Here is a 15,793-nt window from a genome sequence, read left to right as displayed (position 1 = left end):
TTGTGATCTGGATTATCCATCCATTCTTCAAACTGCTTATCATCTATAGGGTTGCTGGGATGCTGGGCCACGGGTGTAGAAAACACTGGATGACCATTCCATTCGCCCTCTCCATGTAAACGAATGGGACTTCAGTCAAAATAAAAAAAAATTAATTACACTTCCAATACAATTTTCTGAAATATGGTTTTGGTCATTTAAGGTAGTTGTTATCACGCTGATATATGTTCAATTGTTCGTTTTTGTGATAAGTTTGATTTTAGCTAGTAATTTGATGCTATAAAAACAGGGCGTGTTGTTATGGTTGATTGGGTCTGCGGGAGTTTGATTCCGCGGCTCCACCTCACGACTCTACTGCGCAGACTCGGGCTCCAAATGACGTCATTTACTCAAGATGGCAGCGGCCATACTGAGATGTATTCGCTTCACTTTTCTATAGTGGAAGGAAGCGGAGACACGTCGTCCATCTTTGTTTACAGTCTATGGTGCATGGCAACAGTGTTATAATCCCTCCTTTCGTACTGACCTGGGTCTTTTGCCATCCACTTCATTTTAATATTGCATCCCAATAACAAATAGATGATCGGGCTGATAAAAGAGTGGGCTGCGGCCAGTGCAGTAGCTGCTGGAAGTCCATATTTTAACATACTTGGACCCAGGCTGTCATTTACAATGGCTTGAATCATGGTTAAGAAGATTTGAGGGCCCCAGAACACAAAGAAGGCAATCTTTATAGCACAGATGACCTGTGCCTGCTTCTTGCTGGACGTTCTATGAGCTGATGTCAAACAGCTGAGAAACATTATCAAAGCTGGCACAAGAAGCCCAAAGAGAAATCTCATGATAACGACTGCCTTCAGCTTTGCAATGCCGTCTTGAGTTGTTTTCGATTTGTCCAAGTCATAATCATCAATGCACTGAGAAGATCGGACCTCTCTGGAAAACAGTGAAGGACATGCCAAGACTGCTGCAATGGTCCAGGAGAATGAAATCAGTATGATGTTACAATTCTTGCAATTTTTTAAGCAATTACTTTTTGAAAAAGCAGAACTAATGCTCCAGAGACTCAGCATGGCTGCCGTGGAGAACATACTGCCGTAGGTGATATAGGATGACAGCTTGCAGCTTGCATTTCCATAATTCCATTTGAAGTTATTGTAAGCATAGAGGAGCTGAAAAACAATTAATGCACTGGAGACTAAATGCGTTACAGCTAAAGCCATAATCCAAATGGCAACCGTCTGAGATTTCTTGATTTTCAGGCAACTGATGAAAATGACGATGAAGTTGAGGGTGACACCGAGGATCAGGACAACAGAATATGTAATTAAGTAGATCGTCCTGATGTCATGTTGGTTCAGCTTGGTTATGTTTTCTGATACATTATTTTGGGTTTTTATTGGTTGTATGTTTAGAAGTTCTATAATGAAAGCATCATAGTCTGTGTTATTGTCTTCTCCGGACATTGTGTAAAGCCTGAAACAAAAAAATATGGATTATTATTTTACTGTGAATAATATGCTGCCTAGAAAGGGATGTTTTCTGTTAATTTCGTTTTGTTGTGGCCACACAACAATAGTTATGAAAATGTGATATCTTCATATGTCCATAATATGCAAATATATCATCGCATTCCTGTCACATAACCTACCCCTTCCTGGACACTAGAATAGAATATTATTCTTAAAAGAACAGTGCAGACAAAAAGCTTTACAGAAGTGGTCATTATCAACTTTTTTTAATGGAAAAGAGCTGTGTGATTATTCTTCAAACTTCTTATTTTGTGTCCAACAGAAATGACAGAATTTTTATTTTTGAGTGAACGTCCCTTTAAGGAGGGAAAACATCTTTATCTTTCCAAGCAAGGCGCCAGCGAATACATGGAATGCGATCTTGTTCTATACTATATTAAAGCATAAACATCTAATATTTCTTATGTTACAATCAATGCCATTGAAATCTGACGCTATCATCAGTGATGAACACATTTAAACACCTTACATTGTAATCAGTGCAAAACGTCAATAGTAAGATAAACTCAGATTCAGATATCACAGAAAGAAAAAAATCTTAATATTATAAATGAAGAATGAATCTCAAAACCAAACATAAACATTTTCAGAGGTAGAGTGAAAAATTTCTGCAAAACAACACTGCGGTTTTTTTTTTATCTTGTACATTTTTGCGTGTTTTGTTCTAGAATTTTCATTATAATCCCTTATTTGGTTCAAATGCTTTGCTTTGTGCATATTTTCAGCAAAATCCTCTTACCTATGGCAGCAAAACAGCAGAGTGAAGAAAGTCAGAAATCTGTGTCTGTACATCTGCAAGAACGATGTACCCAATATGAAAGTAAAACATGGCATTGAATATTTAAGCTTTTTTCCCCGAAGCGCATGCGTGTTTTCATCTGTGCTTCTGGACAGTCCAGAGGTATAAACAATCCAGTCGGATTGACGTTGTAACACAACCACATGTGGAAAAAAAAATGTATTCTTCTAAATGCAACCAGGCTTAAAATGTTGTGTGTAAAGATGATTAAAGTGCACATCTAAATTTGGGATTCTAAGATTAAAAGAGACTTGCACCTACATAAACAAGTTGCCATGTTAGCATCATACCCAAATTTTATTTATTGAAACATTCTATTTGCTTCACTTGGTTAAATTTCAAGAGCACTTTAGCAGGCTTAAAAAGTGGCACATATGAGGACTGCAATTATCTAAATGAACTTAACACCGTGTCCTAACCAGATGCGACACAGCTAAGCGACACGACAGAATCGATCAGTAATCACAGAAAAAAGCAGTATCCCCTATCGCTTGACGTGTATGGCAAGCCGGATTAGCATTTAATCTATAAACCGTAATAGTATCTATTTTCATGCTACTAGTACTTTTATTTTTTAGATACTAGTGTCTTTTACATTAAGTACTAGTACTTATTCATTAGGTACTAGTGTTTGTTCTTTAGGTACTAGTGTATTTTGTAAAGTTATAGTCATATACTAGTTCTTATTTATTAGATACTACATATACCAATAGTGACTATAGTATTTAATTATACTTTTCTTGTTAAGAAAAAAAATATATTTTTTTGTAACTTTTAAGACCAGAGATATCCTGAACTTAATAGATACTAGTACTTTTAAAATTTGCATTTCTGCCGTATGCTAATCGTATGTTGAATATTAATGAACCAGCAACATATAGGAGAGAGATCAGACAAGAAATGGAAACAAGGAGATGGATGTACTTTTTTTGAGGAAACCACATAGAAAAGAAACAATCATTTGTACACAAGCACATAGAAAACCTATTTTGTCAGTTTTGTTAACTGTAATTTCGTAAAACATATTTGTGTTTGTTGGTCATCGAGTGACCTCTAGTGGCAGGATGGAGATAAGACACGAATTTTATTATCTGTAATTTTCCGCTTTTTCCTCCAGTAAAAACAATAAATATCACATCAGGGCTGTACATTAACTTTTTTTGCATATAGCACAGGTGCTACAGACATTGAATGTTTTTACATAAGAACCCACGGTGACGCGGGTGTCACAAACACTCTGGAAAGGTCTTTTTAAAGCATTATCCCTCACTTTCAACTCAGGAAGTCCCTAAGTGACATATAATGAACACCCAGGTTCAGTCATGTGACAATGTGTTCCTTTTTTTGTTGCCATGGCAACATTTCCAAAATGGTGTCCTGTCTGGTTAGCACGTTGCAGTATCAGCAATTATTAAAACACTTGTTTTTGTTACTAAAGGTATGTTTCAACCCATGAAACTATTCTAATATTTTAATAACATATCCTTACTCTTAACCTGATTTGAATACATTTCTTGAACAAATTGATATAAAACAAGTTGCAAAGATATTGTGGTGACATATGTGTCACATCGTGCTATTAACCTTATAAAAGTAGGTGAAATTTTGATGTGACGTATTTGTCACATTAAAGGGATAGTTCACACAAAAATGAAAATTTGATGTTTATCTGCTTACCCCAAGGGCATCCAAGATGTAGGTGACTTTGTTTCTTCAGTAGAGCACAAACAAAGATTTTTAACTCATAACGTTGCAGTCTGTCAGTCATATAATAGCAGTCAATGGGACTCACGGCTTTGAGAGAAAAAAACCAACATACAGACAAAACCAAATTAAATGATGCGGCTCGTGACAATACATTGAGGTCTCTTGAACAAAAAAAAAAAAAAACAACAACATACTGACCTGCACATTTATATTTATATTTTTTATCTTTTTATTTTATTCTTTTTCTTAATATTTGTATACTTTATAATTGCACTGTCCTTGGAGCTGCTGAAGAGACAGAGGCGGGGGCCGTTCCGGGAGCCATGGTGGGTCAGGGGACTCGGGAGGCCATGGCTCCCGGAACGGTCGCTGCCCTGGAGGCCAGTAGTCCTGCCTCCCCATTGGATGGTGTATGGCGCGAGGATGCGCCTTCCGGAGGGGGGTGTAATGTCAGACTTTGGTTCCCTGTGTCTTGTGTTTCCACGTGCTCCCTGTGTTTCTACGCCCATATTTGGTATACTTTTTAGCCTTTGGCTGTGACTGAAACTTCTTTGTTTCCCAAGCTAGGTTACGAAGTTCTGCTTGAAGTTCACGAAAACTTAGAAGCCTTGGCTTCATTGGCGCAAGCCTGTGATAAACCTCTTCATCACTCAATCCTCTCAAGGACTGACGAGTCAGTTTGCTATCATGGTCTGGAAAAGGTTGGCCTCCATACTGTGCCTCTTCTACTGAACGTAAAGTGGCCTCCAGGGCGATGGCATATGAACACACCGATGCACCATGGCGCTGGCATCTCTCACAGAAATCTGCTAATGGGTCCAGAGATGCATGCATATCACTATACTCAGCCCGTAGTTCTTCAAAAGCACTGCCAGTAGTCTGCTCATTAAGTGGGAGATTCAGAACTAGCCTCCTGGCTTCACCACTCAAACGTCGCACCACCGTAGCAAAACCCAGATTTGCAGGCATCCCTCCAGCATCAAGTAGATACTGCATATCCCGTATCCAGTCTTCAATAAGTATCCTGCAGTCAGGACCACCGCTGAATAGTTGCACATTTTGTACTTGGTGTGTCTGTGTAAAACTGGGTTGTGGCATGTTCATTGTTTCATGAGTTTGCGTCTTGCTGATGAGCCACCCGTGGAGGTGCAATCTGAGGTAGTTGCATGGGGAATGGTTGTTGTGCATACATATTTGAACCACGATATACTGGCACTGTCATAGGAGCATACACAGGAGTTGGGGGGGTTGGCATAATGGCACAACTTGAATGTAAAAAGTGCTGCTGATCATTGAAGATTTGGTGTGCTTGAACGGGGTCTGTTTCGTGAGGAAAGCTGGTTCCAGACAAGACAGGAGGTGCTGGAGGCAGAAATGAGTCAGAAGGTCTTGAGTACATAGCATTTGGTACACCATAGCAGGAGGATACAGGGGCCCGAACGGTCATTGGACGGCCAGTCAAGTTAGATTCGGATGAGACAGCAGTTGCAGCAGGAATATGCAGGCCATATGGAGATAAGTAGGAATATGGGCTTTAGGTGGCATAGTCGATGCTTGGGGCATGTGAGAGTCATTTGGGGAAGTGGGCGTGTCAGTTGGCATTCTGCTGGCCATGTTTGGTGAAACATGAATGGTAGTGGCATTGTCGTGCATGTTAGTCTGTGATGAGGCATTTGGCACATTAGGTGGGTGGTGGCTAAGAGAACACATGTGCACAGTGGTTGGAAGTCCAGGGGGGGGCGTTATCTGAGGCTTGTGGATGAGCTGAGGGCTGATGTTGAGCAGAGGGTGTGGGGCGGGTTCCCAACTGATGCCAGCTCACTGCAGATGGAGGTACATTCTTTGTCACAAATAGACCTTAAACATAATATAATATAGATGAAAATATGCTTAGCCACATGGAACATAGGAAATGTGCAATAATATCAGAAATACAAAACAATCTATCAAAAATAATGTCTGATACACATTAGCCAACCTCTCATCAACAATATATTTATTCTAATAAAATGGATGGCTAGATCAATTTTAGATCAATTTAACGTGATAACCCCCCCTTACCTTTCACAAAGGAAATAGAATTGTGGGTGAAAAGAAGGGCTCACTCCCCTAATGAGAAACAACACACAGCTCCCCCCAAAGGACAGGACAACACATTACATCTTCCCTACATATATATATATATATATATATATATATACTTTAAATGTATTATTGTAAGTTGGTCAAGCACGACTGGCTCCTATTATTCTACGGCATTTTTGTGTAGTTTTCAGTCCAAAATGGCGGCGGCACAGTCATGTCATGGGCGCAACTGTTGCAATGGAGCGTCCTATTGAGTGTCGCCTCTTGGGCTTCTACACTAGTGCGGTTTATGGATTAAATGTTAAACGGCTTGCCATATGACGTGTGACGCTGTTTCTAAAAAGCAAGATATTCATTATTTTTGCAAGGATGAAGGGGCGTCGTTTGATGCAGGGTGTGTCTGAAGCTTGGTGCTGGCGCAACTGTCATAGTGACAACAGCCAATCACATTAATTAATTAATTACATCATGTAATTCAATGATAAACAGAGTACACTAACAAAATACAAGCACAACACACACCAGATTCACTGACCAGATTTTATTAAGTTTACATTAAATGCAAAGTCAGTTTTATTAAAAATATTTTATGGCATGACACCATTATCTGGTACAAACATTTTTTTATTGAAATATCCAAAAATAACATGAACAATGTTATATATTTTGCTGATTTGTGTACTTACATCAGGGGTGTCAAACTCAATTCCTGGAGGGCCGGAGCCCTGCTAGATGCAACCCTAATTAAACACACCTGATCCAACTAAGGCTTAATTGAAAACTGCTTAGTATGTGTGTTGGAGCAGGGTTGGAACAAAACAGCTGTGGCCCTCCAGGAACTGAGTTTGACACCACTGCCTTACATCATCCCAAATGCTTAGAAGAATGTTTAAATCCAGGGAAATAGCCATTTTAAATAGTGGCTCATCCCTCGATTTTTCTATGTTATTATGCGTTTTATTAGACAGGTGACGACCGCACAGAGAAACAGTATAACAGAACTTTCAAATGTATCTAGTATGATAAAACAGCGCTGCTTTACCACGAAGGAAGCGGAAGCGGAAGCGGTCGAATGTGGCATAATAAAAGTTCAGCTGCTTTCGAGCTGCGTATCACACTCATGCAGCAGCCTCGTTTCGCTTCGGCGGCTTTCCGCCTCACTCTGCTTCATACTACGACATTAATAATTCTTTAATACATTAGCTCATCCATGAACATGATTTCTGCCCAAGTCCAGTCGGATTGCATCGGCTGTGGAGATGAAGACCACAACTCCCATCATCCCACACCTAGTCACAGCATCATCAAACTATGCCTTTGTTTCTTTGTTTGTTTTGAATACGCGCCCTGTAGCGGCAAAAACGCACATATTGTGCCTTTAAGTAAAAAGACGGGTTTTTATGCACAGTCAATCGATTACATTAGGCTACTTTGCCCATCGCCCATTATAGATCAACTAACATAATCTATAAAGGTTTACACACATATTTGAGAATCGAGATATTTCATGATATAGTTAACACTTTTGGGAATAATTCGAATAAATAGGAAAAATTAAATAAAACATAAGCCTATCAGTTATATGTGTATATATGACAAGCATGACGAGCTCCCAAAAGATATCTTTCTGAAAATCTTGCATCTAATTATGCCTTGTTTGTAAACAAATCAGCACAAAATTAAGTGAACAAAAGATTGAGTTTTTACTGATGCAGTTAAAATCTGCATCAGTAAAAAATAAACATCTTTGTTAAAAAATAAAGTGCATCCACTCTATCCTGATGTTGGGATCAGAAGGAAGGCAATGCAAATGTCTTCGGAGTCAACTTTATCATTTGGTTTCTGCGTAGACCTGCATTTGCTATTTACACTACGTGTGCGAATCGGTGGCAGGGGCTAAACAGGCAGCGGTGTAGAAGCAGGCGTTGATCTTCTTCTGCAGAGGCGGGGTGTTGCCACACTATTACGTCATAGAGTCGTACATTCCATATAGGCTATGTCAAAAGATCAAGTACACTTTTGTTTCTCAGTTCATTACTCCTTTTAAGGGATAGTTGACCCAAAAATCAAAACTTTCGTTCATCTTTGGAACACAAATTAAAATATATTTGATGAAATCCGAGGGCTTTTTGACCCTGCATAGACAGCAACGAAACTACTACGTTCAAGGCACAGATTCTTGGACATCGTTAAAATAGTCCATGTGACATCAGTGGTTTAACTGTAATTTTATGAAGCTATGAGAATACTTTTATGTGCAAAGAAACCAAAAATAACAACTTCTTCAACAATTCTTCTCTTCCATGTCAGTCTACGCTGTGCATTCACGAGGGTACCACAATGCATTCGTATCCTGCTGCTGACGCAGGAGCCAGCGTTCTGATGTAGAACAGTCAGGACATAAAATACACACATAATATCTTTCAGAGAAATAATGCTGACAACATATGGTACAGACCTATAAAGATTTATGTCCAAGATGATGCATGGTAAGCTTTGAATTTCATTACAATATCAGAATCAGAATCAGAATCAGAATGAGCTTTATTGCCAGATATGTTTGCACATACAAGGAATTTGTTTTAGTGACAGTAGCTCCACAGTGCAACAGAATGACAGCGACAGGACAGGACACAGATAATAATAATAATTAATAAAATAAAATAAAAATAATAATAATAATAATGTACAAATATACAAAATGGACAATTCAGGATGTACATGTATGTTAGGTGCAAATTTGAAATGTAATAAGTATGTGTGTTAAATAAAAATAAAAAGTATGTATGATAGTGTTGTGTGTTTCATGTTTATTGTTAAGAGTTCAAATGTTCATGAGATGGATTGCCTGAGGGAATTGCCTCTGTCTGGTCGTTCTGGTGCTCAGAGCTCTGTAGCGTCGACCAGACGGTAACAGTTCAAAGAGGGAGTGTGCTGGATGTGAGGGGTCCAGAGTGATTTTACCAGTGCTTTTGCTCACTCTGGATAAGTACAGTTCTTGGAGAGGGGAGGGTTGCACCAATGATTTGCTCAGCAGTCCGGACTATACCCTCCATAGTCTTCTGAGGTCAGATTTGGTAGCTGAGCTGAACCAGACAGTTATTGAAGTGCAGAGGATGGATTCAGTGATGGCAGAGTAGAACTGTTTCAGCAGCTCCTGTGGCAGGTTGAACTTCCTCAGCTGGCGAAGAAAGTACAACCTCTGCTGGGCCTTTTTAACAATAGAGTCAATGTGAATGTCTCACTTCAGGTCCTGGGAGATGCTGGTGCCCAGGAATCTGAATGACTCCACTGCAGTCACGGTGCTGTTGATGATGGTGAGTGGGGGGAGTGCAGGGGGGTTTCTCCTGAAGTCCATGATCATCTCCACAGTTTTGAGCGTGTTGAGCTCCAGGTTGTTAAGACTGCACCAGACAGCCAGCTCCTTAACCTCCTGTCTGTAAGCAGACTTGTCACCGTCCTGGATGAGGCCGATCAGTGTAGTGTCATCTGCAAACTTCAGGAGCTTGAGAGAGGGGTCTTTAGATGTGCAGTCATTGGTGTACAGAGAGAAGAGCAGTGGGGGAGAGAACGCAGCCCTGAGTGCTCGTACGGGTGCTGGATGTGTTTTTTCCCAGCCTCACTAGCTGCTGCCTGTCTGTCAGGAAGCTGGTGATCCACTGACAGACGGAGGCGGGGATGGAGAGCTGAGTTAGTTTGGGCAGGAGGAGGTTTGGAATGATAGTGTTGAAGGCCGAGCTGAAGTCCACAAATAGGATCCTCACATAAGTCCCTGATCTGTCCAGGTGTTGCAGTATGTAATGCAGTCCCATCATCTAGTCATCATATAGATCAGTGGCTGCAACCTCTTGATTGAACCAGTCTGTACCAATCACATTTATTATGTATTATATACAAGTGAAGGGAACAGCAATGGGCAGTAAATGGCACCAAATTATGCCTGCATATATATGGGTGTATTTGAAAATGAGTTCATTTTAAATTATTCAAGTTCTTTTCTACCTGAGATAAGATTTTGCAAACGGTATATTGATGATATCTTTATGATGATGAATTCTACACCCGGTGAACTGTTACGGTTTGTTGATTATCTCAATTCTAGAACTGAGCACTTGAAGTTCACTGGAGTATAACACAGAGAGCATCAGTTTTCTTGACGTAAAGGTATACATTTCTGAGGGTAAACTTCAAACTGAGTTGTTTCGTAAACCAACAGATCGTAATACGATTTTAAGAGGTGATAGTTTTCATCCAAAACCTCTTATTAAAAGCCTCCCTACTAGCCAATTTAAGCGTGTACATAGAGTGTGTAGCACGGAAGAGTCTTACTCTCGATGGTCTGATGACTTGACTTCAAGATTCTTACATCGTGGTTATCGTAGGGAATGGCTAGAAGAAGCTAAGAGGAAAGTCGCTAATACATCTCCGACACAGTGCCAACGTCGTATGGCTACTGAAACCCAATCAGGCAATGGTCCATTTTGTTTTGGTCAAATATTCAGCATTGGGTGTAGAATTCCGTAAGGTTTTATACAAGCATTGGCATATCATTTCTAGCGATTCCAAGTTGTCTCATATATTTAAAGATGGCCCTCGTTTTTTTTTAAACGTCAAGATAACCTGCGTGACATGCTTGCAAGATCAGAGTTCTCCTCTAGTTTAGTGAAACCTGTATCTATTAATCTTCACCCTGGTAATTATAGATGTGGCAATTGTGCCCAGTGCACTTTTACACATAAATGTAAATCTTTTAGCCACCCACATACTGGTTGTAATATATCGATTCGCGGTACAATTGCTTGTTCTTCTACACATGTGATCTATCTTATTCGTAGTCTGTGTGGTCTTGCTTATGTTGGAAAAACTTCGAGAGCATTGCGCACCCGTATTAGTGAACATCGGAGTAATATTAGAACGGGAGTTGAGCGCAGTCCTATCGTGTCTCATTTTAATAAAGTGGGACATAATGTTAGTGCCTTGCAGTATATCAGCATAGAGAAAGTGCAAAAACCGTCAAGGGGGTGGGGGGTTTGAGAAGAAACTTTTACAACGGGAATGTTTTTTAGATTTATACTTTGAATACGTTGTCATCTCATGGTCTGAATGAAGAATTTAACGTTAAGCCTTTTTTATAGAATTTTTTTTCTCAGTATTGTTTGAATAGTTTGAAGAGTGACTACTGATTTGTAAATTATATTTTTTTTTTTTCTCTCTCTCTTTTCTCTTTCTCTATCTTGTCGTGTGGGAGTAGGTTTACACCCACATAGGGATTAAACGGGTTTAATTGGCATGATCACCTGTAACTTATAAGGAGTTAAGTGTTGTACCTCAGTTTCATATCGTCCAGTCCTAATTTACAGTATTTTATAGGATAGCATGGTTATTTGGGTATTTAAAATTACAGTAACTTGCAAATGTTCAATTTAGGAAAGGTCTGTAAAAATAGTAAGGAATTTATCCTTATTGATTTTTCCATAAACTTAAATAGTTCAATGCTGGTAATCAAAAATACTGTTTGATTATCTTCTTATATCTTCTTTTGAATATCTTATTTTGTGTTGGTTTGGAACGGCATGAGGGTGAGTAAATGATGACAGAATTTTAATTTTTAAAGTGAGCTATTCCTTTAACAGATAATGTCATGGACTATCAAAATAAAATGTTACATAGTTTTGTGTTAAAACGTATCTTTTCCAGACAACAGATGCTCAGAGTTGCAGCCCTGCAGTGATACAAATCAGTGAACAAGCTCTTTGTTCTTGTGTATGTGTGTGTGTGTGTGTTCATGGCCTCAAATGAACTACAACATTTCTTCTCCAGCCACTACTCTTCTTTTGAGCACAAATGGAGCGTGAAACTGATTGGTGTAATTCTGTGCAGTAAAAGAATGTTCTAGCTATTCAGATACTGCAACAATACTGGGGGTGGATGGCAATACGCCCTTAGTCCTTAAAGGGATACTCCACCCAAAAACAAAGATTTTTAGAAAAATAATCCATCTCTGTGAGTCCATATATAACGCAAGTGACCTCCAATGCTGATGCTTCACACCACACAAAGTGAACACAAAAGTAATCTATGCAACTCTCTGATGTCAAGTGTACAACTGTTGGCCGGAAGTGATTTTTTTTACAAAGTCTAAAATATACTGTTTGTAACACTTTACTTAAAGCCTTCATTTATAACACAATATAAAAGTAGTTTTAATGCATTAATTATGCCTTGTAATGCACCTTATAATGCATAGTACAGTCTCATTAATTTTTTTGAAGGTTCAGTGCACAAAAACACAGAAAGTGCATCAGCGAATGATGACAGTAACAATAAGTAAAAATCCTGCTGTATGTAATTTGTGCTTTTTTTTTCTCTGTTTCCCTCTGATCTTCTATAACTGAGGAGAGTAACATCACCTTGTTTTACACTATAGATTTTGTGCAATTTTTGTCACTTTTTTTTACATCAAACATAGCCTCTGATTGTCGTTTACAGTTTGATGGAAGGTGATATGAAGTAGGACTTTTAAAAATCGTATTATTATTAATTTGATTGTAGTTTTATTTATTACTGAAAGTTTTACTCTGTGTGTGGATGTGACATACACTCTTAAAAATAAAGGTGCTTCTTCACAGCGATGCCATAGAAGAACCATTTTTGGTTCCACAAAGAACCATTCAGTCAAAGGTTCTTTAAAGAACCATCTCTTTCTTGCCTTTTTATAATCTGAAGAACCTTCTTTCGCCACACCTTTTGGGAAACAGAAAGGTTCTTCAGATGTTAAACGTTCTTTATGGAGCCATTTAGACAAAAAGGTTCTTCTATGGCATCGTGAAGTACCTTTATTTTTAAGAGTGTAGATGACTTACGAATCATTCAAAAACAGCAAAATACCCGAAGGACATCATTGTGCAATCACATTTCAGCAGAGCATTAATATTACTCACTGTACATGCTTTTGCGTAAACACCAGATTTCTGGTCATATAGTAAGACATCTTTTTGTGTTCACATCTGAGGCATGTGACATCTGAGTCACATACCAAGCAAATGTTCCTTTGCACGAGTTTCATGAATAGACGAACATGTTTCTTCTTGTACAGACATGAAAAGCAAACTGGCAAAAGTCAGTAAGGTTATGATTATATTTGCTCTAGTCCTATGCCCCGAAGTGCTAAATGTCATTAACTCAATGAACCAGTTTCACTCACACTTCATTGCCAACACAAACAAATCTCAAAGGATGTTGCCTGTGTCAAAAGTTTCATTCAAAAGGATTTTTCCATTGGCTTGCTGCAGAAAATAACGTACATTATTTCTTACAAAATATTATCTATGGCTTTTGGATGCTGTATGAATTAATACTTGGTGAAAGGTTTTTCCATTTCTTAGTTTGTGCCTTCCTCTTTCTCAGAAATGACGTTAAGTGGTATTACTGAAGTCATCCATACTGATTTACTCTCAGGCAATGAGCAGACCGAGTCATGTTTATTTAAAGAATCAAACATACCACAAACACGTGAATTTGGTTCTGAAGTACAAGGATCATTCTAGACCAGCGTTTCCCAACTTCTAGAGGCACACAAACAGTACAAATTTCTGAGGTCTACTCAAGCACACCTGAAACAACACATCCACTTGCCCGAAAAAGGAGCTGAAAAATGACCAAGTATGGGTAACCATACTTGGCCACATGTCATGTCATTTTTTTCACTTTAGACAGACGGACAGACAGATCTTGCTTATTTGATCTTGTTGGCTCAGGCTGGCAGTTCCAGACAGGTTGAGTAGATTGAGACTTCACAGTGGGAGCAGATAGACTCAAGACACAAATTACAATATTAGCCATGATAACCTAAGGCAATTTGTTTCATAACTCAACCGCTTTATTTCTCTGTCTGAGTTCTCTCTCACACACACACACTAAATGCTGGCTATTCATCCTCCCCTTTCTGCTGCTACTGTTTTCTCTGAACACACTCCCACATTGTCTGATATACTGGAGCATTGGGATATATATAAATGGATGGTCGGGTGAGTGAATTATGAAATCAGAGAGGACAGAGTTTTCTTATTCCTTCCTCTCTGTGACCTCCTCCATTCCACGTCTCTGCATTTCCATGGTAACCCCTCGCCTCATCCATCACTAAAAGCTTTGATTATGCGCTCTTATGAACTGTACAAAACATACTCATTCAAGCTGGTCACACACAAACCGGTTTATGAACAGTTATGGAGGTGGAGGTGTGGGGAAGGTTTTGAATATGTTTATTCAAAGTTTACAGTGATGATTTGTTGGATTTATAATGTGCAGTGTAATACAAACAATAATGTATGAAGCCCTGAAATCCTCCAAGCCTGAGGCAGGAATGTTAGTGTAGAAAAAAACTAAACAAAAACGACATGTATTCAAGATTTCCCATTGCTGCCCTGAGGCTTATTGCTTTATAGAGGAATGAGGCACACTGCTCTCATTATATGCTGTGATTCATACGCTTTAGTTCCGCAGGTGGGCTGCCTGACCTCAGTAATTCACGTGAAATCATGATTGAGATTATTCCCAATGTAATTTCAGTGAAAACATGATTATAGTATCTCTAAGATGCCTATCTACAGGTTGCTTTATGCAGATATGCATCAAAGTCTGTAAAGGACATGATTTGTATTCCGTGTTTAATACATTTAGTGACTCGATCTAAGATATGATTAATATGAATGAAGTCTGTCTCCAAGGGCGTAGTTTTGGTTTGAACATTGGGGGGGGGGGGTTGAACTTGCTAGTTTTGGTTATTGGGGGGGTTACCCCCCCTCCCCCCCAAACTATGCCCCTGTCTGTCTCTCTCCTCTTGGTGTGTATTAAATTGAATGTGTTTAGTATTAACATCTGGTCAGCTTTGGGATGGAAATAGTCATAAATCACTCTGCACAGTTATTGCCTCCTTGACCACAACACACACACCTTAAAATCTCTTGATGTGTGTGTGTGTGTGCAGAAACAGTCAGAAACTGTTTCTTGATGTGTGTGTGTGTGTGTGCAGAAACAGTCAGAAACAGTCATAAATAAAGCAAAACATGTCTATAATAACTTTTTCAGAAGTATTGATGAGACGACAGCACAAATTACACTAGAATAAATGATTAGTTTGAAGTTACAGTATCAATGCATGCTTGTTTTATATATGTTGAAGGCAGAAAGAATAAATGGATTAGTGTTTCATCTTCACTTGAACAAAATATCAAAATTCACATCTGTATCTGTAGACAGGAATTCATAGGTTAACTGTACATGCCGTAGCGATTTTCTAAGGCTTTGTTTGAAATGCAGTATTTGTAATAATAGCCAAGATTTTCAATGAAGGAAATAAAAGAACAGTGATTCATTTTATTACTGAAGCAATACTGACCTCTAGTGTTTATACTTCCAAAGCCATAGAGTGACTTCTAATAAAAATAAAAATAATAAAATCCATCTACAGCAACGACAGTAAAAACTTTCTCAATAAATTAATAAATAAAAAAATTGTCTACTGATATTTTCAGTAGCCCCTCACTGCAGAACAAAGATCCAGGGGGCCGGATTGGATCCACATCGAGGGGGTGGAGAATTGTAGGTTTAGGAGTGGGGGATGGGTGGGTTTAGGGATCAGGGGGTGGAGATGGAGATGGGTACACTGTAA

At 38.9% G+C, this 15,793-nt stretch overlaps 1 protein-coding gene across 1 annotated transcript; it reads right to left on the bottom strand.

Annotated features, from left to right (window-relative positions):
• Positions 1-473: 473 nt before the first annotated feature.
• On the bottom strand, positions 474-2,352 carry LOC306870589 (chemerin-like receptor 1; the record flags this gene model as incomplete). The annotated part of the gene is made up of 2 exons (XM_079417959.1): positions 2,272-2,352; positions 474-1,476 (listed from the first exon to the last, which is right to left on the bottom strand). The coding sequence occupies exons 1-2, from the start codon at positions 2,322-2,324 to the stop codon at positions 474-476; spliced, it is 1,056 nt and encodes a 351-aa protein (XP_079274085.1). The 5' UTR covers positions 2,325-2,352.
• Between the last annotated feature and the right edge of the window lie 13,441 nt (positions 2,353-15,793).

The sequence above is a fragment of the Barbus barbus genome (genome assembly GCF_936440315.1).
Source record: "Barbus barbus genome assembly, chromosome: 5".
Lineage (NCBI taxonomy): Eukaryota > Metazoa > Chordata > Actinopteri > Cypriniformes > Cyprinidae > Barbus > Barbus barbus.
This window is presented reverse-complemented; position numbering and strand designations above follow the sequence as displayed.